General features: G+C 48.5%; 3 protein-coding genes across 10 annotated transcripts; 2 read left to right on the forward strand and 1 right to left on the reverse strand.

The window, feature by feature from the left end:
* Positions 1–242: 242 nt before the first annotated feature.
* On the reverse strand, positions 243–5,311 carry ttc29 (tetratricopeptide repeat domain 29). 8 transcript variants are annotated; one of them, XM_052078782.1, is made up of 12 exons: positions 5,162–5,311; positions 4,391–4,464; positions 4,202–4,261; positions 4,005–4,064; positions 3,664–3,827; positions 3,407–3,586; positions 1,843–2,055; positions 1,694–1,779; positions 1,524–1,615; positions 1,336–1,459; positions 1,177–1,266; positions 243–1,046 (listed from the first exon to the last, which is right to left on the reverse strand). In XM_052078782.1, exons 2-12 carry the CDS (start codon positions 4,444–4,446, stop codon positions 891–893), a joined length of 1,281 nt encoding a protein of 426 aa, XP_051934742.1. In that variant the 5' UTR covers positions 4,447–4,464; positions 5,162–5,311; the 3' UTR covers positions 243–890. The 8 variants fall into 8 exon arrangements, with proteins under 8 accessions (XP_051934742.1, XP_051934679.1, XP_051934711.1 ...); XM_052078719.1 differs by having other exon boundaries at positions 1,694–2,055; XM_052078751.1 differs by having other exon boundaries at positions 1,694–2,055; positions 4,391–4,476; positions 5,162–5,305.
* Positions 5,279–9,471, forward strand: LOC127609102 (transmembrane protein 184C-like). The gene is made up of 12 exons (XM_052078797.1): positions 5,279–5,422; positions 5,769–5,893; positions 5,979–6,109; positions 6,255–6,291; positions 6,382–6,587; positions 6,653–6,727; positions 7,394–7,487; positions 7,561–7,673; positions 7,760–7,859; positions 8,660–8,737; positions 8,813–8,906; positions 8,978–9,471. Exons 2-12 carry the CDS (start codon positions 5,777–5,779, stop codon positions 9,241–9,243), a joined length of 1,311 nt encoding a protein of 436 aa, XP_051934757.1. The 5' UTR covers positions 5,279–5,422; positions 5,769–5,776; the 3' UTR covers positions 9,244–9,471.
* A 2,690-nt stretch (positions 9,472–12,161) lies between these two features.
* On the forward strand, positions 12,162–20,413 carry LOC127608971 (serine/threonine-protein kinase DCLK2-like). Its single transcript, XM_052078568.1, has 15 exons — positions 12,162–12,696; positions 14,128–14,503; positions 14,833–14,954; positions 15,109–15,240; positions 15,309–15,397; positions 15,466–15,538; positions 15,617–15,722; positions 15,790–15,847; positions 17,006–17,125; positions 17,197–17,343; positions 17,413–17,546; positions 17,625–17,702; positions 17,795–17,891; positions 18,368–18,448; positions 18,920–20,413. Exons 1-15 carry the CDS (start codon positions 12,306–12,308, stop codon positions 19,016–19,018), a joined length of 2,103 nt encoding a protein of 700 aa, XP_051934528.1. The 5' UTR covers positions 12,162–12,305; the 3' UTR covers positions 19,019–20,413.
* Positions 20,414–20,419: the final 6 nt, after the last annotated feature.

Raw genomic sequence — 20,419 nt, forward strand, 5'->3', positions numbered from 1 at the left:
TCTCTTTTCTTGGATGTCAACTATTGAATAAGTGTATCCAAATTGGATATTTCAATAATTTTTGGATATTTCAATAATTTTAACTCGTGTAGTTTCTCTCATTTCGCCTGATTAATGGGATTACATTCGGGGTCGTCCTCTTGGATTATTTATTGACGGCACTTCCCAATCCACAAGTGTGGATTGAAATACTATGATGTAATAATAATAATACTATTATGTAATAATAATAATAATAATAATAAAATTGCTTTGATTTATTTTGCTTCGTTAATGAGTAATTGGACAACTGCAAGCTTCTCAATGACAGACCAACAAGAGTGTTATTTGTTACATACATATTTTTAAAAGGAGGGTACGTTTCACTGAGTCAAGAATGTAATAATATGCTTAAAACGAAAGTAGTATTAGCGACATACATGCAGACATCCACACAATCCTGCAACCCGTGACTTGCTACGAAAAGTAAAAATCAACAAGTAACTTGGGACAAGTCAAGGTACTAGTCCTTGATGTGTCTTAGGTATTGTCTACACTTAGTCAACATATTTTCGATGGATACCCCTGCCTATTTCAGCAAGTCAGTGCCAAACAATATTCAGCATGTGTTTCAACAGCGTGGCCTCATAGAAAAAGAGTGCTGGTAGTAGACTGGGCCGTGGCAGTCCAGACCTACCTCCCATTGGAAATGTGTGGTGCATTATGAAGCGTCGTCTTGACATCCTTTAAAAACATCATTGTAAATGTGCTGAAACACCCACATACGAAGGTGGTGATGTGGATGCGTTATTTTTTTTTAACAAACGAGCCAGTGTGGACCGAATTTTTTTCCAACACAGTGAGTGACAAATATTCAGTTTTTAAAAAGCCCAGCTACATGTAGACCAGGCCTAATAGTCACACACTCCAGCATTGTCACTGGCCTCATGGAGTCCTCTTGACACTTTCCAGGCCAGAAGACGTGACAGGGCGGCCGATGCGGTGGACTCCACGTCCGCACTGTACTTCTCCACAATGCAACGGGTGTGAGCACTGGCCAGTGACACCTGAACAACACCATTGGGAGGCAAAAGTGCACACGTTCTAATAGAATTACAGATATTTTTGTGAAGAAAGACTGATAAAAGTAAAAGTACTGATTTGACTTCTTTACTTAAGTTAAAAAAAACAACATACCTGAGCCTTCTGCACCAAACTCACATCCCCAATGTCACAGGCCACGTTGTAACCTTGTAGCAAGCTCTCGCGAGCTCGGTCATACTGCCTCTGCAGGAAGGGAGGGAGAACTGCAACATGATTTTATGAAGAGTGTGCGTGTGTGTGTGTGTGAGGTACCCTGTTGGTGTAGACATTGCCAAGACATAGGCATGCGTCGACCAGGTGGTGATGTAGGCTTTTGCTCCTGGACATGTCAACTAAAGTCTCCAAAAGCTGAATGGTGGTGTTGATGTTTCCCTTGCTGAAACACAAACACCCAAGCAGTCATCATAAAAGTTGGGCGGATGTCATTTTTGGGAGAGTACCTTTCACATAACTTGGCCACGGCCTTGTAGGCTTTTCCCAGGCCGTCAAAATCCTCAGTGGTGCTGCAGATTTCCATGGAGGTGTTGAGGTACTGTTAAAAAAAAAAAAAAGACAACACTCACTCACTGTCACACGTACTTGTTTGGGACACACACGCTAAAGCACACACCTGTTCGGATGTGTCAAAGTCGCCGACACTGTAGTAGGCGAGTCCAAGCTGATAGGCAGCTTCCCCTTCAATGTGTTTGTTTTCAGCTGCAAAAGGTTTCGTTTTACAACCGGGATGATGGCAAGAGTGTGCCGCGGCGGCCGACTCACACTCGGTAGCGGTGGTGTAGCCTCTGTGGAGGAGCTTGAGAGCCTCGTCGGGATCGCCGGCCTTGATGCGAGCATCCGCCTGGCGGCTGTATATGGCCCACAGGCTCTCGCGGGATCGGCGCGGCAGCGGGCGGCCGGACGAGTCCAGCCAAGCGCCTTCGTCGGCCATCCGCACGCACAGCTCGGCCTGCTGCCTCGCTTTGTCCAGCTGACCTGCTTGTGCATGTGAATTCACTTTTTTTTTTTCCTGAGATACCGTGAATAATGGCAAATCATTTGAGTTCAGAATGAAGAAGGTGAATTCAAGAGCAGCATAGGCCGGGTACAGAGAAAAGGAAGGCAAAAAGGTTGTTGAAAAAAGAAGGAAGGATGCAAAATAAAAGGGAACAAAGGTGGGAGGAAATGAATTTAAGATTTTTTTTGAAATTTTTTAATAGAAAAGCAATTTATGGATGCATTCATTATAAAACATGGGTGTGATGGAGGGAAGTTAAGAAGGACAGTGAAGGAAGTAAGGATGAAAGGAAAAGAGAAAAGCAAGGAAGGAACAAAAGTAAGTCAAAGAAATGGAAGGAAGGAAGGAAAAAGAAGGAAAGGCAGAAAGAACGTTTATATTACATAAATTGATATGAATAAATATTGCATTTTACTTTCTCCCTTTCATAATTTTGCTGCTGTAAATTGGGAATTTCTCCATTCATTCATTCATTCATCTTCCGAGTCGCTTGATCCTCACTAGGGTCGCGGGGGGTGCTGGAGCCTATCCCAGTTGTCTTCGGGCAGTAGGCGGGGGACACCCAGAATCGGTTGCCAGCCAATCGCAGGGCACACAGAAACGAACAACCATTCGCACTCACACTCACACCTAGGGACAATTTAGAGTGTTCAATCAGCCTGCCACGCATGTTTTTGGAATGTGGTAGGAAACCGGAGCACCCGGAGAAAACCCACGCAAGCCCGGGGAGAACATGCAAGCTCCACACAGGGAGGCTGGAGCTGGAATCGAACCCGGTACCTCTGCACTGTGAAGCCGACGTGCTAACCACTGGACGACCGGGCCGCCCGGAATTTCTCCATTGTGAGACAAATAAAGGTTTTCTTATCTTAAACCTGGAGAACCCAAGAACCATTTTCTTCTTTGGAACATGATGAATTATACATTAAATGACTGCTATAAGTGCACTGAACACCAAAATATATGTTTTTTCAAATATTCAATGCCTTAATCCTAATTTAGGATAAGGGCCAAATTTGACCCATTGGGATTTAAGGGTATCATTTGAATAGGCAAAATTTATAGGGGCCAGATTTGACCCTGTGGGTTCTCCAGGGTTAAAAGGACGGTTGTTGTGAAGGAAAAAGGAAAGAACAGGTGTGAGGTAGAGGAAGGCGATCAAGAAGGAAGGTAGAAAAGGAGGTTTAAGATAATAAAGAAAGGCTGAAAAGGAAGGCAGAACGGAAGGAGGGAGGGAAGAAAGAACAAAAGTAAATCTAATCAAAGGTAGTAAGGGAGAAAGGAAGGTATGGGACAAGGCAGGCGGCCACAGGATGGCGAGACGCGCACCTTGCTGTAGGTAGAGCTCGGCCAAGCAGGCCCGTCCTTCGGTGGCGTGCCTCATGCATCCGTCCTCCTTCGCGTCGGTGCACGTGTGGTAGAAGTGCAAGCTGAGCCACAGGTCCTCCAACTCCGCCGTGAAGTAGGCGCCCAAATGGAGTCGCTGCTCGTACGCCGCCGGCCAGCGACCTGCGGGGAACCATTCGTTCGATTTGTACCCCAAAATGTCAAGACTCAGACGAGTGCGTTTGGGCGCGCGCCAGTACCGTCCCGTTGGGCCTGCTCGGCGCGGCTCAAGTGCAAACCGATGCTCTTTATTTTATCATGCTGCTCCTCCAGCGGTGTCTGAAGACTGAGAGCCGAGTTGATCTCTGCCGCCTCCCTGCGCTCCTGATCCAAGCGCAGCAGCAAGAACAGCTCGGAGAAGGACCTGGAGCAGAGCAGCGGCTGCACAATTATCATCCTCGCTCTTAAGTGGCCACGCCTGCCCAAAGCTGTCACATGAGATATTTTTTCCTCGTCTGGTAGGTTTGTCAGAGGAAAACTATTTAACGAGCAAAACAAGCTGTCTGCACACAGTCAGTCATGTGATCATCGCATAAACTACCTGTGGAAGCCATGTTGAAGCAGGCCGACGCAGATGTTCTGCTTCCGACTGTTGATGAACCTGTGTGAAGGTACACGCGTCAAATCGAAAAGAAGTGGCTTGGGATCACCTCTGCTGAAGAAATGGATTCTACACACTGTACTTTAAACAAAGTGACCCATGGGAAACTAAATGGTCACCATGGCGACCACACTCACTTTGCGATATCTTCCTTTGAGAGACTCCGTGTTGATTTATCTGTAGTTTGGGCAGATTTCCTACAAAAGACACATAGAATGTTTCATTAGCTTAGTTTCACAGAGTTCGTTCTGTATCTTAGAGTTTTTAGGGGAACGTAGTTGAAAAAAAAGATACATTTTCAGACCAATGTCACGGTTGTAGCTTACTTGCTTTTCTGTCTCCTGATCCTCGAGGACACTCCTGGTAGTGAGTTGCCTTCCATTCTCGACTGTCACTTAACCTGTAGGGAGGACTAATATTTTAGAACGGAAGCATGGAAGGAAGGAAGAGAAAAGGAAACTTTAGATATTTTTTTTGCGTAGTGCAAGACCCTTCAGGCCGCCATGTACAGTCTAGAAATTCGAAATAACAAGTACCGAGCGAGACTTCGTAAAATGGACTCATGACCCGTTCTTTACGATTGAAAAGCAGACTTAGTACATTTTGCTTCCTTTCTCTTAACCGTGGTAGCCTGTGTGAGTGGCACTACCCCGCTTGCCCTGGCGACAACGACGTGCAACAGGCGTCTCTGGGAATTTTCGGTAGCAACAACGTCACCAAGGAGCACTTTTTTCATTCAAATGCGAGTCAGTATTGTTAATCTTTTGGAGCCCTCTGTACTTGCTAGCGCCCTCTAGAGGCCGTGACGTACACTACGTCACACAACAAACAACCCGTTTGTTGTTTCACTCCTGCCATCAAATGAATTTAAATTCTGTAACTCATATCTTGCTACTATTTTATCCACACATATTAGAGCCCGATACTTAATTACGGTTGTTTGTCGTTTAACTGCTCATTTTAACCGTTTAAAAAAATGTACTCAGATTAAGACGATACAGAAAAACCCCGGTAAATACGATTATAAAAACAAAGCAACGAGTAAAATCAATTTCACTGTCGTAAAATGTCTTCTGCACGTGACTGAGGTAACGTACGTGACGCAGGGCTCAAGCAGGGCGCGCGCGCATCGTGCCCGCGCGTACAGTCGTATCGATGGCGATTGATTGATTCGTTCGCTCCGTCGGCCGGTGGTCGTCGGTCGGGATCGCATGGCGGGACCCGCGAGGAGATTACGACGGTTTTGGGCGGTCGACAGAAGAGGCGTTGCCTGGTAACAGAATCCGCCAGCCGCCTGCACGTCACGAAGACGACAGGCCCGCCAACGCCTCCATCAACACAAGCTCCGACGGTCAAACGTATGAAATATGTACAGAATATACTATTAGGCACTCCTTGTAGTAATTAATACTATTAATAATATTTTAGGATCTGTGCCAGTTGAACGGAACCCAAGATATGACATGTGGGAATGAAATTATGTCCAGTTGCAGGTGTAATGTGCGTCCAAACAGCTAATTTGTGGTGACGAAATAGATATACAGTATAATGAAATACTAATTTATAGCCACAAAGTAGCCGCGCCTGCGTTTTTGACAGGTGGTATGCAAACGGACTGCCCATGACATGAAAATAGCATCACTTTGGGCCACAAAACAGTGAACAAAATGAATCTTCTGATTGAAAAGCTGTCATGCAATCTAGGTCCGGCGATGCCGTGCTCGTGCACCGAGTGGCGGCGATGGATCCGTCCGCTGGTTCTGGTCGTGTACGGCTTGCTGCTGGCGGCCGTGGTGCCGCTGTGCGTGTGGGAGCTGCACAAGGACAAGGTGGGGGGAACTTCGCGGGGGATATCTCGATGTACGACCCCTCTGAGCTTCTCAGGGGATTCGCGTGTGTGCGTTTGTTTTTCAGGTGGGGACTCACAGCAAAGCGTGGTTCATCGCCGGCGTCTTTGTCTTTCTCACCATTCCCATCTCGCTGTGGGACATTTTGCAACACTTGGTGCACTACACGCAGCCGGAGCTGCAGAGGCCAATCATCAGGTGACCCCCCATGCCCCCTCTTTAATCAGTTATCCGAATATCTGGTTCTATTCTGTCCAATTTTGGAATTGGCCTTAAAATAAATGAATTTTCATCAGGCCCTCGTCACCATGGTAACATGTAATAAATTATTGGCCTTCTTCAGGATACTATGGATGGTGCCCATCTACAGTCTGGACAGTGTGAGTCAAAACATACACATTCGTCCACTTTTCCAATGTGTCCCCACAATGTGGCACACTGACCCCCCCCCCCCCCCCTCGCCTCCTCAGTGGCTGGCCCTGAGGTATCCCAGCCTAGCCATCTACGTGGACACCTGCAGGGAATGCTACGAGGCGTACGTCATTTACAACTTCCTGGTGTTCCTGCTCAACTTCCTGAGTAACCAGTACCCCAGCCTGGTGCTGATGCTGGAGGTGCAGCAGCAACAGGCTCACCTGCCGCCACTCTGCTGCTGCCCACCGTGGCCCATGGGAGAGTAAGAGGAGGCGGGTGGGAAGGTCACATGAGCGTGCTGTGAAAACAACTTTGCTGTCCCGTCAGAGTGCTGCTCTTCAGATGCAAGCTGGGAGTCCTCCAGTACACCGTGGTCCGGCCCGTAACCACGGTGACAGCGCTGTAAGTTCTCATGTCACACTCCGTGCTGTTGACAAAGTGTTATCTAGCTTCAAAATCACTAAAAAAGAATAAAATTAATCATGGCTCACACGCAGCATATTCAAGTGGGTCAAAGACCCACAAGACTGTGCGAGTGTTTGAAAACAAGTGGCCATTTATTTTAACTGAAATTCATAAAGACTCATAGTTTACAAATAAAAATAATTACTGATGTTAAGTAAAAAAAAAAATTTTAAAAAAACTTTCTTACATATCACTGTTAAAAATGGACTTCCAATTAAGTCTTGGCAGAACTGCTCAATGTAAAAGTTTTTATGTTAAGCAGCGTTGTTGGTATTTATTAAATGTAACTAAGAGTAACTTGTAATCTAACTTTTTTACTTTTAAAATCAAGTCATGTCAAGTTATCAGAAAAGTAAAAGTGACTTTTTCAAGGTAACTGGCAACATTGGTTCAAATTTTATGGTCTAGTGATTATTATTTTTGACTGTGGGTTGCTCTGCAAGGTTCCCGTGAAGGTCGTTGTCATGGTGACGGCCTAACATAATTCCAGCCGTAGCCACGGCAACAACGCGGCATGATTTGCTAACCATTGTGGTGGCGACACCGCGAACCGCTTACCGAAACCGTGACGAACCGGCGTTGCATATCCTTGGCGTCCCGCAGGGTCTGTCAGCTGTGCGGCGTTTATGACGAAGCCAACTTCAGCTTTCAGAACGCCTGGTCCTACCTGGTTATCATCAACAACATATCGCAACTGGTAAACGATTTTGTTACTTCCATTCAAGGATAACAGGATTCGATTTTTGATCGATATGCGTATGCACGTATAGTTCGCCATGTACTGTCTGGTGTTGCTCTACCGAGCGCTGAAAGAGGAGCTGACTCCCATCAGGCCTGTGGGCAAATTCCTCTGCGTCAAACTGGTGGTGTTCGTCTCCTTCTGGTACCGACGTCAACTCTCGCGTTCAGAATTTGTCATTTATACGGCACTTGATGTCACCACGGCGCGTCGGGATTTGGTGAGCGCAGGCAGGCGGTGCTGATCGCGTTCCTGGTGAAGGTGGGCATCATCTCGGATAAACACACGTGGGACTGGGCCAGCGTCGAGGCGGTTGCCACCGGGCTGCAGGTGGGCACAAATGAATCACTTGAATTGTTTGTTTGTTTGTTTGTTTGTTTGTTTGAGCATATATAGTACACACAATAACAGGTTGACAAAGGTCAAACAAAATTATAAAAGGAAAATTAGAAAAATGAAAAGTGGAAGGGGGCGGCCCGGTAGTCCAGTGGTTAGCACGTCGGCTTCACAGTGCAGAGGTACCGGGTTCGATTCCAGCTGCGGCCTCCCTGTGTGGAGTTTGCATGTTCTCCCCGGGCCTGCGTGGGTTTTCTGCGGGTGCTCCGGTTTCCTCCCACATTCCAAAAATACGCATGGCAAGCTGATTGAACGCTCTAAATTGTCCCTAGGTGTGAGTGTGAGCATGGATGGTTGTTCGTCTCTGTGTGCCCTGCGATTGGCTGGCAACCGATTCAGGGTGTCCCCCCGCGTACTGCCCGGAGACAGCTGGGATAGGCTCCAGCACCCCCCGCGACCCTAGTGAGGATCAAGCGGTTAGGAAGATGAATGAATGAATGAATGGTTTGTATATATATTGTTATTCTTTCTTCTTTTGTATTTCGATTTTCTGATATTCATTATAATTAGCATTCCTTGAATACAATTGTTAAGTTGATCAAAATCCAAAACAAGATACAAACGGTTATATTACTATATTTTATAAGTATATCAAATGTATCTATTTTAATTCAGATTCATGTAGTTATTTTGCACTAATCTTTTGAATTTGTTTTGAACTCCTCCAACGAACTGAACTGAATTGACGCGGCGATGTGATCAAAATGCTCGGATGCTTTTCACCTGCCATCCAGGACTTCATCATCTGCATTGAAATGTTCCTGGCTGCCATTGCGCACCATTACACCTTCACGTACAAGCCCTACGTGCAGGTACGCACTCGCACGTTCCTACATGTACACACACACACACACTAACGGTGGCCATATATTGAACAATGCACGCAGGAGGCAGAGGAAGGAACGTGCTTGGACAGTTTTCTCGCCATGTGGGACTTCTCAGACATCAGGGCCGACGTCACTGAGCAGGTTCGCCATGTTGGTAAGTGCGTGCCCTTTCGCTGCCATTTAAACTCGGAACAAAAACAACAAAAGCAAAACATTTACCTCCAGGCCGCACCTTCCTGGGCCGTCCGAACAAGATTTACTTTGGCGCGGCCGCCCGCCCCGAGCACAGCGAGCACACCGGCCTCCTATCTCAGGGTGCCGCGGCCGCAGCCGTCTCCGTGCCCGCCTCGCCTTCCTCGACCGGTCGCTACCAGGGCCTCGGGTACACCCCGGCCCCGCACTCCATCTCGGCTCCGGAGGGATTTACCACGGCGTCTTGGGATGAGGACGACGGCGACCGCTCCTCAACGCGAGCGGCGGATGCTCATTAACAGGCCGGCATGCGATGCTTGTTTCTCGGGCAAAATGCATCACTTGGACACGTTACCTTGCAACCGATTCCCTTTTAGATGGGGCATGGTCGGACATTTCAGACCACACAAAAAAACTGAATTGTTGTAAAGGTGAGCTCATCCCACTGCATACATACAGGTAGGTGTGTGTGTGTGTGTTTGTGTGTGTGTGTGTCTCATACACATATAATAAATAATAGTGCTATATTTATGCCTGCTTGTTTTTTTTGTGTCCAATAAACATTCATTCATTCATTCATCTTCCGTACCGCTTGATCCTCACTAGGGTCGCGGGGGGTGCTGGAGCCCATCCCAGCCGTCTCCGGGCAGTAGGCGGGGGACTCCCTGAATCGGTTGCCAGCCAATCGCAGGGCACACAGAAACAAACAACCATTCGCACTCACACTCACACCTAGGGACAATTTAGAGTGTTCAATCAGCCTGCCATGCATATTTTTGGAATGTGGGAGGAAACCGGAGCACCCGGAGAAAACTCACGCAGGCCCGGGGAGAACATGCAAACTCCTCACAGGGAGGCCGTAGCTGGAATCGAACCCGGTACCTCTGCACTGTGAAGCTGACGTGCTAATCACTGGACTACCGGCCCGCCGTCCAATAAACAACAAGGTGAAAATCAAACTAACCCGCTACGTTTACTTCAATTTTTCTGTATGTGACACTTTGATTTGGATTCGGCGATTCGGGCCTCTGGTCCCAGCATTCAAGGTCACAACGTCTCGACTAAAAGAGACAAAGAAATTCTTTTTAATTTGGAGAGACACCACACACACACACGACACCGGGCATGCACGTACATGTGCTTTATGCATACACTTAAGACAGTCACCAACATTCAGTGATGAGAAATTCTGTAAATTTCCCCAGTGTGGGACGAATAAAGGATATCTTATCTTATCTTAGTAAGAGGTAGGCAGAGCACCAGGATAGTTTTCTTTTCTTTCAGGGCCAAAAAAAAAAGGGGTGGGGTTGAGAAAATAATTTATGAATAAATGTATTTCTTTGTGTATGAATGTAAATGTATGTATTTATTTTTTTTTCTTCTACTTTCTTCTTTCTACCCACATTCTTGCTGCTGTAGCCTGTAAATTTCCCCAGTGTGGGACAAATAAAGGATATCTTAATCTTATTTTAAAATATCAAATAAAATGCTAGGCAGCCCGGTAGTCCAGTGGTTAGCACGTCGGCTTTACAGTGCAGAGGTACCGGGTTCGATTCCGGCTCCGGCCTACCTGTGTGGAGTTTGCATGTTCTCCCCGGGCCTGCGTGGCTTTTCTCCGGGTGCTCCGGTTTCCTCCCACATTCCAAAAACATGCATGGCAGGCTGATTGAACACTCTAAATTGTCCCTAGGTGTGAGTGTGAGTGCGAATGGTTGTTCGTCTCTGTGTGCCCTGTGATTGGCTGGCAACCGATTCAGGGTGTCCCCCGCCTACTGCCCGGAGACGGCTGGGATAGGCTCCAGCACCCCCCGCGACCTTAGTGAGGATCAAGCGGCTCGGAAGATGAATGAAAAAATAAAATGCTAGAGAAGCTTAACTGGGGCTACACCGATTTTGGACTCGACTCTAGCCGCCCTCGTCCCAGTGTAGCGCCATCCTTGGAGTGCCGGGAATTGCTTGAGAAATTTGATATTTTATACGCATATGCATAGTGTAAATATGGACACAATTATAGACACAAATCATACACGCACTACATGCAGTATAAAGGCTACATTTCTGTAGATCTCTTAATAGAGATATTTGAAATGTACTGCCCAGGTGTGTAGATCTAAATGCATCAATGGATCCCGATTTCGTTTCCACGGGCGTTTGCCATTTTTTTCAATATTTAATTGGCTAAAGTGACAAAACTGGAACAAGATTAGGGGGAGGGGGGAGGGTTCGAGCGAGATACACAAAAGACGTGGAGAGAGTGCGAGCGAGACAGAGAGAGAGAAAGAGAGAGTCAGACAGCGTTGAGCCTCGGAGGAGGGGCGGGAGCGGAAGCTCGTTGTGCCGGCGTCCCCTTCTCTGCTGCAGCGGCCGCGCAGCTGCTGCTATCCGGATCCCCGTCGCGGCGCATCCCGCTACGAGCTCCCCGCCTCGGTTCTACATCACTCATCCCCGGGGAGCGTCCTGACTCGACTCGGTCCGGCCGTCGTCGTCGCGGTGCAATCCACATGCAGCCGACGTTTCAGCCGGAAAATACCGGAACCTGCGCACCGGGGTAGGGAAGGGGAGTATTGGGGGTGGGTTGGGTGAGGGTGGGGGGGCCTCCATAGCAACAAACCGGCTCCACGGCATTATTGGTAGGTGCCTCCCTCCGCCGTTGCACGCGTTTGGGCGGATTCGTGCTTTTGTTCTAATCCCCGGTTGAGCCGAATGGGACACGCGATTGCGTTGCACCTGCAACCTTGACTGACATGTTCGCATGCTGCAAGGTGATGCTGATCCCCCCCACCCCCCACACCCCCAACTGGAAGCTCATCCGACCTTCTGACCGCATGTAAACGGGCGCATCGGTGAGCTTGTGGCTGGGGTCAAAGACTGACTGGACCCTGGAGGCTGCTGCCTGCTGTCTTGACCTCTACTCAGGATCCACCCGCAGATTTTGGATGATTGTGTCTCAAAATCCTTCCATAAAATGACAACAAATTCAGTTTCTTTGACTCCAAATGAAGATTTGTCAGTGTGAAGTGATCATTCCGCAGTGTATTGGCATCAAAGAATCCTTGATTTTCAAGGCTCCAAATTACTGTACATAAAGCCCGCGCACACAAAATGCTAATTTGTGGCCATGAAACCGAGAAAAAGCTCATTTTGCAGACTTTATAGAGGCTCAGTGGTGCAGTTTTTGACCTCTTTGCTTCTTTTCAGGGTTCAAGTGGATTCTTCCCACCTCCTGAAATCACCACGCAAAAGAACTTGAATGGCTTTCTAGAAACCTCCCCGAGTGATGCTCTCAAAATCTCGCATCTCATTCGAATCGAGATGAGTCTCAAGTAGCGGGGAACGTGGACCCGATCCCGACAGCAAGAGCATGGAGCTGGAGCATTTTGATGAACGCGACAAGGTCCGCCGAGGGCGCGCCGTTCGGGCCAAACGAGACGACTCGGGCCCGAGCTCGCGCGGCAGCAGCCTGGTTCCCAGCCCGGCTCACAGCACCAACTGCAGCTACTACCGCACGCGCACTCTGCAGGCGCTCACCTTGGAGAAGCGTGCCAAGAAGGTGCGCTTCTACCGCAACGGCGACCGCTCTTTTAAAGGGCTGGTGTACGCTGTTTCCGCCGACCGCTTCCGCTCGTACGACGCCCTGCTCGTGGAGCTGACCCGCTCGCTGGCCGACAACCTCCACCTGCCGCAAGGGGTGCGGACCATCTACACCATCGATGGCGCAAAGAAGATCACCAGCATGGACGAGCTGGTGGAAGGTTAGCTACACGCGCATGAAGTATTCTGTTAGCTGATCCCGTGGGATGAGTTCCTTGAGATGCGATAGAGCTGATTTACAGCTTCCATTAGCTAAATGCTAATGCACAATAAAAAAACGGATAGACGGATATAAACCTTCGAGTGACATATACTTGAAAAACAAGCAATGCATCAAAATGTCAGACATCAAACAGACATTAGACTCATGTGCATATATTCTTTATCCTCTGCAAAGAGCAAGCAATATTACCACAGCTTATTGAGGAGCTGAGGCTGTCTCCATGTGTAGTATAATATATATTCATTCATTCATTCATTCATCTTCCGAGCCGCTTGATCCTCACTAGGGTCGCGGGGGTGCTGGAGCCTATCCCAGCTGTCTTCGGGCAGTAGGCGGGGGACACCCTGAATCGGTTGCCAGCCAATCGCAGGGCACACAGAAACGAACAACCATTCGCACTCGCACTTACACCTAGGGACAATTTAGAGTGTTCAATCAGCCTGCCACGCATGTTTTTGGAACGTGGGAGGAAACCGGAGCACCCGGAGAAAACCCACGCAGGCCCGGGGAGAACATGTGAAGCCGACGTGCTAACCACTGGACTACTGGGCCGCTGGCAGTGGAATCGCAATTTTCAAATCGGTATATATTATACTGGGCGGCCCGGTAGTCCAGTGGTTAGCACGTCGGCTTCACAGTGCAGAGGTACCTGGTTCGATTCCAGCTCCGGCTTCCCTGTGTGGAGTTTGCATGTTCTCCCTGTGCCTGCGTGGGTTTTCTCCGGGTGCTCCGGTTTCCTCCCACGTTCCAAAAACATGGCAGGCTGATTGAACACTCTAAATTGTCCCTAGGTGTGAGTGTGAGTGCAAATGGTTGTTCGTCTCTGTGTGCCCTGCGATTGGCTGGCAACCGATTCAGGGTGTCCCCCGCCTACTGCCCGATGACGGCTGGGATAGGCTCCAGCACCCCCCGCGACCCTAGTGAGGATCAAGCGGTTCGGAAAATGGATGGATGGATGGATGGAACTGCCTCGCAATGTCGGTCTGAGTCAGATAGATTGTTCAGCACTTACACGAAGCAATCTTCAGCCAGTTTTGCCTTTTCCGCTTTGCATGAAATACTTTCCGGATGTGATTTATGGAGACTCAAAGGAGTCCAGCTCAGGCACTTGAACCGCTCCTTTCTCTCCACTCGTCAATATTAATGACTGTAAAGTTGGTTCATGAGCACTAATGTACGGAAACCAAGTCTGATGCATCACTTTGTGACATAAAGATGACGGTAAATACGACTGGATAGCAAAAAACTCACATGCTCTATGTTAGGTTCTCTTGGAAAAGTGCATTTTTGGCCTGCCCTGAACTCTTACTTCAAAGTCCCGAATCGGCAAAAAGTAGCGCAAGATCATGACTCACGTCTCTCCGCTCAGGTGAGTGCTACGTTTGCGCCTCCAACCAGCCTTACCGTAAAGTGGACTACACCAAGATCTCCGTGCCGAGTTGGAAACCCGGCGCCGGTTCCGGGAGCGGCGCGGCAAGTTTGAGCAGGTCTTCGGTGGCGTCTGCGGTCGGCGTCGGCGGGAGCGGCAAAGAGCGCCCCGAGGGCCGAGAAAGCAAAGACTTCATCAAGCCCAAGCTGGTGACGGTGATCCGAAGCGGCGTCAAGCCGCGCAAGGCGGTGCGGATCCTTCTGAACAAGAAGACGGCTCACTCCTTCGAACAAGTGCTGGCCGACATCACGGAGGCCATCAAGTTGGACTCGGGAGCCGTCAAGCGGCTGTACACGCTGGACGGAAAACAGGCGAGCTCGGTTTCTACCTCGGAACATAGAACGGGTCATCGAAAACGGAGAAACTTAGCTTTATTGTTGAGATTTTACCTTCAAAGCGTTTCAAGCCGTGTGACAGCCAAACAAACATGTTTGAAGATACTTTCATCTGTCCCCGCGCGGACTAAATACATCACATGGGTCTATTTTTAAAACATACATGCGCAGACAGAGAAGGAAGGAAAAAAAATCACTTGGCAAGACTGAAACTCGAGGCAACAGGGTGCAGCCAATAAAAGCTAAGCAATGTATGTTTAAAAAAAAAATTGTGTGTGTGTGTGTGTGTGTGTGTTTGTGTGCAGTTGACCTGCCTGCAAGATTTCTTCGGGGAAGACGACGTATTCATGGCGTGCGGGCTGGAAAAGTTTCGCTACGCTCAGGACGACTTTGTGCTCACTCATGGTGGCAAGACGGCGGCCTTCGTTAACGGTCTCGTGCGCACACACTGTGACGCTCGCGCAAAACTGTGCGAAAAAGAAAGTCAAGTTGGAAATATCGATCCAATTTGAACCCGATTTCCAATTTCCAGTATCTCCAACTTTTATTGTGACCACTGTAATTTAACTCGTCTCCCGTTTTTCAGAGTGCCGAGTCAAAGCGACTCGTCCCGCCGCCTCTCAGAAGATTTTGACTCCCAAGAGTTCCAGCGGCTCTGGTTTGGCCTCCTCCAAGGCTTCGGCAAAATCTGGGCCTCAGTCCAGGTCACCAGTATTAGGTAAGATACGAGAAACATTTTGTTCCAGTTTTGGAACGGAATAACGTCCTTTCCTCTTCCTCCCGCAGCCAATGAGGAGTCAGAATCGCAGGTCCCCACAAAGTCGTCCAGATCCAGCCCTTCCCCTACGAGTCCCGGGACACGCAGCAGCCTCAAGGTGTATATCTCTTCATCTCGTCTTCACCAACCCGATTTGCATCCAACGTTTCATTTTCCAATCTGCAGGTGTCTCCTCATCGCTCTTCCTCTGCGGACATCAACGGCGCGGCTGAGCATACCGACGACGTCGCTCTGGAAGGTGTGTTACCGCATCGGCCGAAGTGTCTGTCCAACGGCCACGTGAACTCACCGTCAAACCGCTCCCCCCCCCCCCAAGTGAACGGAAACCCGTCGGTGTCGTCGTCGATCATCAGCAGCAAGTACAAAATCGGCAAAGTGATCGGCGATGGTAACTTTGCGGTGGTGAAGGAGTGCGTCGAGAGGTAAACGCAAAGCGAGTTTCGTTCTTGTTAGTCGAAAACGGAGTGACGGTTCTGATGTTCCTGGCAGGTCGACTGGGCAGGAGTTTGCGTTGAAGATCATCGACAAAGCTCGTTGCTGCGGGAAGGTAACGTTATCAATTGGGTTATTTTGTTCTGACGACACACAAATTTGCATTTTGTTCACGTTATATCCATATTTTGGCAATAAAAATCTCCCACTGTTGTGTTGGGGTTCCGCAAGGGTCAATCCTTGGACCCAGTCCAAATGAAGTGGAGATGCTTTTGAATCCAGGTTAAAAAAAAAAGATTGTACATCAATTTGTAATTTTTAAAAACCTATCTTTATTCATTCATTCATTCATTCATCTTCCGAGCCGCTTGATCCTCACTAGGGTCGCGGGGGTGCTGGAGCCTATCCCAGCTGTCTTCGGGCAGTAGGCGGGGGACACCCTGAATCGGTTGCCAGCCAATCACAGGGCACACAGCGACGAACAACCATCCACGCTCACACTCACACCTAGGGACAATTTAGAGTGTTCAATCAGCCTGCCACGCATGTTTTTGAATGTGGGAGGAAACCGGAGCACCCGGAGAAAACCCACGCAGGCCCGGGGAGAACATGCAAACTCCACACAGGGAGGCCGGAGCTGGAATCGAACCCGGTACCTCTGCACTGTGAAGCCGACGTGCTAACCACTGGACTACCGGGCCGCCCCCCTCGATTCATTCATTCATTCATTCATTCATCTTCCGAGCCGCTTGATCCTCACTAGGGTCGCGGGGGGTGCTGGAGCCTATCCCAGCCGTCTTCGGGCAGTAGGCGGGGCACACCCTGAATCGGTTGACAACCAATCACAGGGCACAAAGAAACGAACAACCATCCTCGCTCACACTCACACCTAGGGACAATTTAGAGTGTTCAGTCAGCCTGCCATGCATGTTTTTGGAATGTGGGAGGAAACCGGAGCACCCGGAGAAAACCCACGCAGGCCCGGAGAGAACATGCAAACTCCACACAGGGAGGCCGGAGCTGGAATCGAACCCGGTACCTCTGCACTGTGAAGCCGACGTGCTAACCACTGGACTACCGGGCCGCCCCTCTATCTTTATTTCTTTACTTTTAAATGTTTTGTATGTTTTCTTTTAGTAAATTTGGAAAGCTACAGAATGCTCCTGAATGTCATAAGCTGTTGTCTTTGCTTATGTGAAGCACATCGAGTTGCCTTGTGCATGAAACGTGCGATGTAAATAAAACTGGCCTGCCTTGCCTTCCGTTTGAAAAGGAGCACCTGATCGAGAACGAGGTGGCGGTCTTGCGTCGGGTTCGACACCCCAGCATCATCCAGCTCGTCGAGGTGGACGAAACGCCGTCTCAGCTTTTCCTGGTGATGGAGCTTGTCAAGGTGCCGTTCCGCGTGGGAGACGATCGATTGTCCGATCAAAAATTGGAACTCAGTCTCTTTGCCTGCTTTAGGGAGGTGACCTGTTTGACGCCATCACGTCATCCACCAAATACAGCGAGCACGACGCCAGCGCCATGGTGTACAACCTGGCCGGAGCCATCAAGTACCTGCACAGGATGAACATCGTCCACAGAGACATCAAACCAGAGAATCTGCTGGTAGGCATCGGGCGGACGCTCAACGCGGACGTCGGAGTGCTCCTTGACACGTGTGTGTGTTCCCGGTAGGTGTGCGAGTACCCGGATGGCACCAAGTCGCTCAAACTGGGAGACTTCGGTTTGGCCACGGTGGTGGAGGGCCCGCTTTACACCGTGTGCGGCACGCCGACCTACGTGGCTCCGGAGATCATCGCGGAGACCGGGTGAGAGGACACACCGGACGTGAGCGCAGAGGTTCTTTTTCGAACTCGCGTTCATCGCTCGCGGACGTTTGTGTGTAGTTATGGTCTGAAGGTGGACATCTGGGCAGCGGGTATCATCACCTACATCCTCCTTTGCGGTTTCCCACCGTTCAGAAGGTCAGTGAATGTAACACACTGCCAGTCATCATCCAAAAAAAAAAAAAAAAAGGAATCTTAAACAACAAAGCGTCATCTTTTGATCCCTTCAGCGAGAACAACGTCCAGGAGGAGCTGTTTGATCAGATCCTCCGGGGTAAGCTGGACTTCCCGTCCCCGGACTGGGACGCCATCAGCCTACCTGCCAAGGTGACGGGTTACAATCATCTATGAGAAGAAAAAAACCACAAACATTGTCACAGTTTTGACTCGAGATGGATATTTTTTTTTTGGACAGGCCAATACATACATAAAGCATATTTGACAATAAAGATAAGATAAGATAAGATATCCTTTATTTGTCCCACACTGGGGAAATTTACGGCCTCCAGCAGCAAGAATGTGGGTAGAAAGAAGAAAAAACAAACACCGTTCAATTAAGTGCAATATAAATACAAAATGATGACCTTGACCTTGATACCGATTATCAGTTGTCAAGGAGACCCCGTTAAGTGAATTCAAAGATTAGTTTCAAAATACATTATACATGTATAAAGATAATTGTTGAGAAGACCGAGAACAGTGCAGGATGAAAATAGTGAGCGCTGGTGTTGAAATCCTCATCATCATGTCAGTTTTTTTTAGATTTTTGACTGTCTGACGAGTCCCACGGCATGTTCCCTCAGATGCTGATTGGTCAGATGCTGCAGGTGAACGTGGACGCTCGCTTCACAGCAGATGAGGTTCTCTCGCACCCGTGGGTGTCGGTGAGCTTGCACTCTTGTGACCGTCGACTTATTTTCCCTTGGTTGTTCCAAAGGCCGTTGAGGCGGCCCAGTAGTCCAGTGGTGAGCACGTCGGCTTCACAGTGCAGAGGTACCGGGTTCGATTCCAGCTCCGGCCTCCCTGTGTGGAGTTTGCATGTTCTCCCCGGGCCTGCGTGGGTTTTCTCCGGGTGCTCCGGTTTCCTCCCACATTCCAAAAACATGCGTGGTAGGCTGATTGAACACTCTAAATTGTCCCTAGGTGTGAGTGTGAGTGCGGATGGTTGTTTGTCTCTGTGTGCCCTGCGATTGGCTGTCAACCGATTCAGGGTGTCCCCCGCCTACTGCCCGAAGACAGCTGGGATAGGCTCCAGCACCCCCGCGACCCTAGTGAGGATCAAGCGGCTCGGAAGATGAATGAATGAATGAATGTTCCAAAATAACGTTGTTCATTGTCGATGTGCGCTCACGCAGGACGACGCTCCCGTCGAGTCCGGCAACGACGAGCCGATCGTAATGGAAAATGAATCTCCGGGCCTGGAAACCAAGCAGGTTCCTTCTCCGCTGGTCTAGATGTCAGCCACTGGACCTGATCTTGTCCTTGGAGAACCCCCCCCCCCCCCTCTGAAGAACGGCAACGAATTGAGTGGCGAACTGGATCCCCATCAGTGACAATCCCAAATTCCTGTTCACGCAGTCACCAAAATCACATCCTCAACTCTTGCTACTTGTCAGCTGGAGCTCCATCCAGAATTTTGGGAATACTTTCAAAAAGACAAAACAAAAAAAAAACAAAAAGAGGGGAGCCTTGTGTGCATCAAGAAAAGTGGACAGATCATTTCAAGCCTTTCCTCATACCCAGAATGTCTTCCACTTTTTCTGGGAAGAAGCATCCCGAGCTACTTCTGTTCGTATCTCCCAATCCGAGGCCACAAGCACTGTGCCTGTATGCACTGATGCACACAGGGTTATTTAAAAAAAACAGAAAAAAGAAAAAAAAGTGTCAACATTTTACGCCGCTCACGGCCACGTTTCAGCCCACCAAATCTTGTTGGCGTCCCACCTTGTTAAAAATTCAAAATATGTTGTACATGTTTGCTGTCATGTGAGTGTGAGTCTGTTGTGAAGTCGCAGATTGTGACGGCTTCGGGGAAAAAAAAAAAAATCTGAATGGTGCTTATTTAACTAATTATCCCATTCCTCCATTGTTCTGTCTTGTTGTCTGTGAGGATGCGAGAATTTAAAGCAGGGGTGTCCAAACTATGGCCCCTGTGGCCATTTTTTTAAACTTAATTTTCTATTTTATTTATTTTGTTATTAAACATTTATAACACGGTGGTAATAGGGAAACGACTTGAGAGCTCCCGGGCACCACCGTTTCTAAAACAATATCACGGCTCTGCATTAACTTTGCCGGCATTGATGGATTGTTTTTAATGTTTAAAAGGAATTCAAGATGAAGAATGTCCAAGTGGCCACTGGAAGGGAAAGTTTGGAGACCCCTGATTTAAACGGAAGAACTCCAGCTGTTGACAGGATGCAGTGTTACGACCTTTTGTATTGTATTGTTTTTTTTTTTCGCCAAACCAAAAGACACCTCGCTGTGTTGACATAGCGAGCGTGGACTTGCAGCTTAAGTGTCCTCCTGACAAACATGCTTTAACTTATGTTCATGTAAGTGCTCGTCAATTCTGCCTTATTAACCTTCGATCAAGTGCAGTAGATTAGAACGTTTTCAAAAAGCTTTCCATGTCAAAGGTCCTTTTGAATGCCATTTGTTAGTTTTTTTTTTTTCAAAACAGCGCCACCTTTGATGGCATTTAGGAACGCTTTGCTAGCCCCAAAGCATGTAATGTGTCCTTTTTTTTTTTCTCTCCTTCAACAAATCTGCCACGGTGCTTTCAAAGACCTTGAAATGGAGGACAATGATGCATTCAACTGTGAAATAAAACATAGATAGTGATGACAGCCATT

The sequence above is a fragment of the Hippocampus zosterae genome, chromosome 1 (assembly GCF_025434085.1).
Source record: "Hippocampus zosterae strain Florida chromosome 1, ASM2543408v3, whole genome shotgun sequence".
Classification (NCBI taxonomy): domain Eukaryota; kingdom Metazoa; phylum Chordata; class Actinopteri; order Syngnathiformes; family Syngnathidae; genus Hippocampus; species Hippocampus zosterae.

Excerpts from the sequence above, each read along its gene's own strand:
- ttc29 (XM_052078719.1), bottom strand. The coding sequence starts at position 4,446 with ATGGAAGGCAACTCACTACCAGGAGTGTCCTCGAGGATCAGGAGACAG. Across the intron at positions 3,828-4,004 it reads CTTCAACATGGCTTCCACAG|GTCCTTCTCCGAGCTGTTCT; the intron begins GTAGTTTATGCG and ends GCTCTGCTCCAG. Across the intron at positions 3,587-3,663 it reads CGAGCAGGCCCAACGGGACG|GTCGCTGGCCGGCGGCGTAC; the intron begins GTACTGGCGCGC and ends GGTTCCCCGCAG.
- LOC127609102 (XM_052078797.1), top strand. The coding sequence starts at position 5,777 with ATGCCGTGCTCGTGCACCGAGTGGCGGCGATGGATCCGTCCGCTGGTT. Across the intron at positions 5,894-5,978 it reads GGGAGCTGCACAAGGACAAG|GTGGGGACTCACAGCAAAGC; the intron begins GTGGGGGGAACT and ends TTTGTTTTTCAG. Across the intron at positions 6,110-6,254 it reads CTGCAGAGGCCAATCATCAG|GATACTATGGATGGTGCCCA; the intron begins GTGACCCCCCAT and ends GGCCTTCTTCAG.
- LOC127608971 (XM_052078568.1), top strand. The coding sequence starts at position 12,306 with ATGGAGCTGGAGCATTTTGATGAACGCGACAAGGTCCGCCGAGGGCGC. Across the intron at positions 14,504-14,832 it reads CTGGACGGAAAACAGGCGAG|CTGCCTGCAAGATTTCTTCG; the intron begins CTCGGTTTCTAC and ends TGTGCAGTTGAC. Across the intron at positions 15,848-17,005 it reads AAGCTCGTTGCTGCGGGAAG|GAGCACCTGATCGAGAACGA; the intron begins GTAACGTTATCA and ends CCGTTTGAAAAG.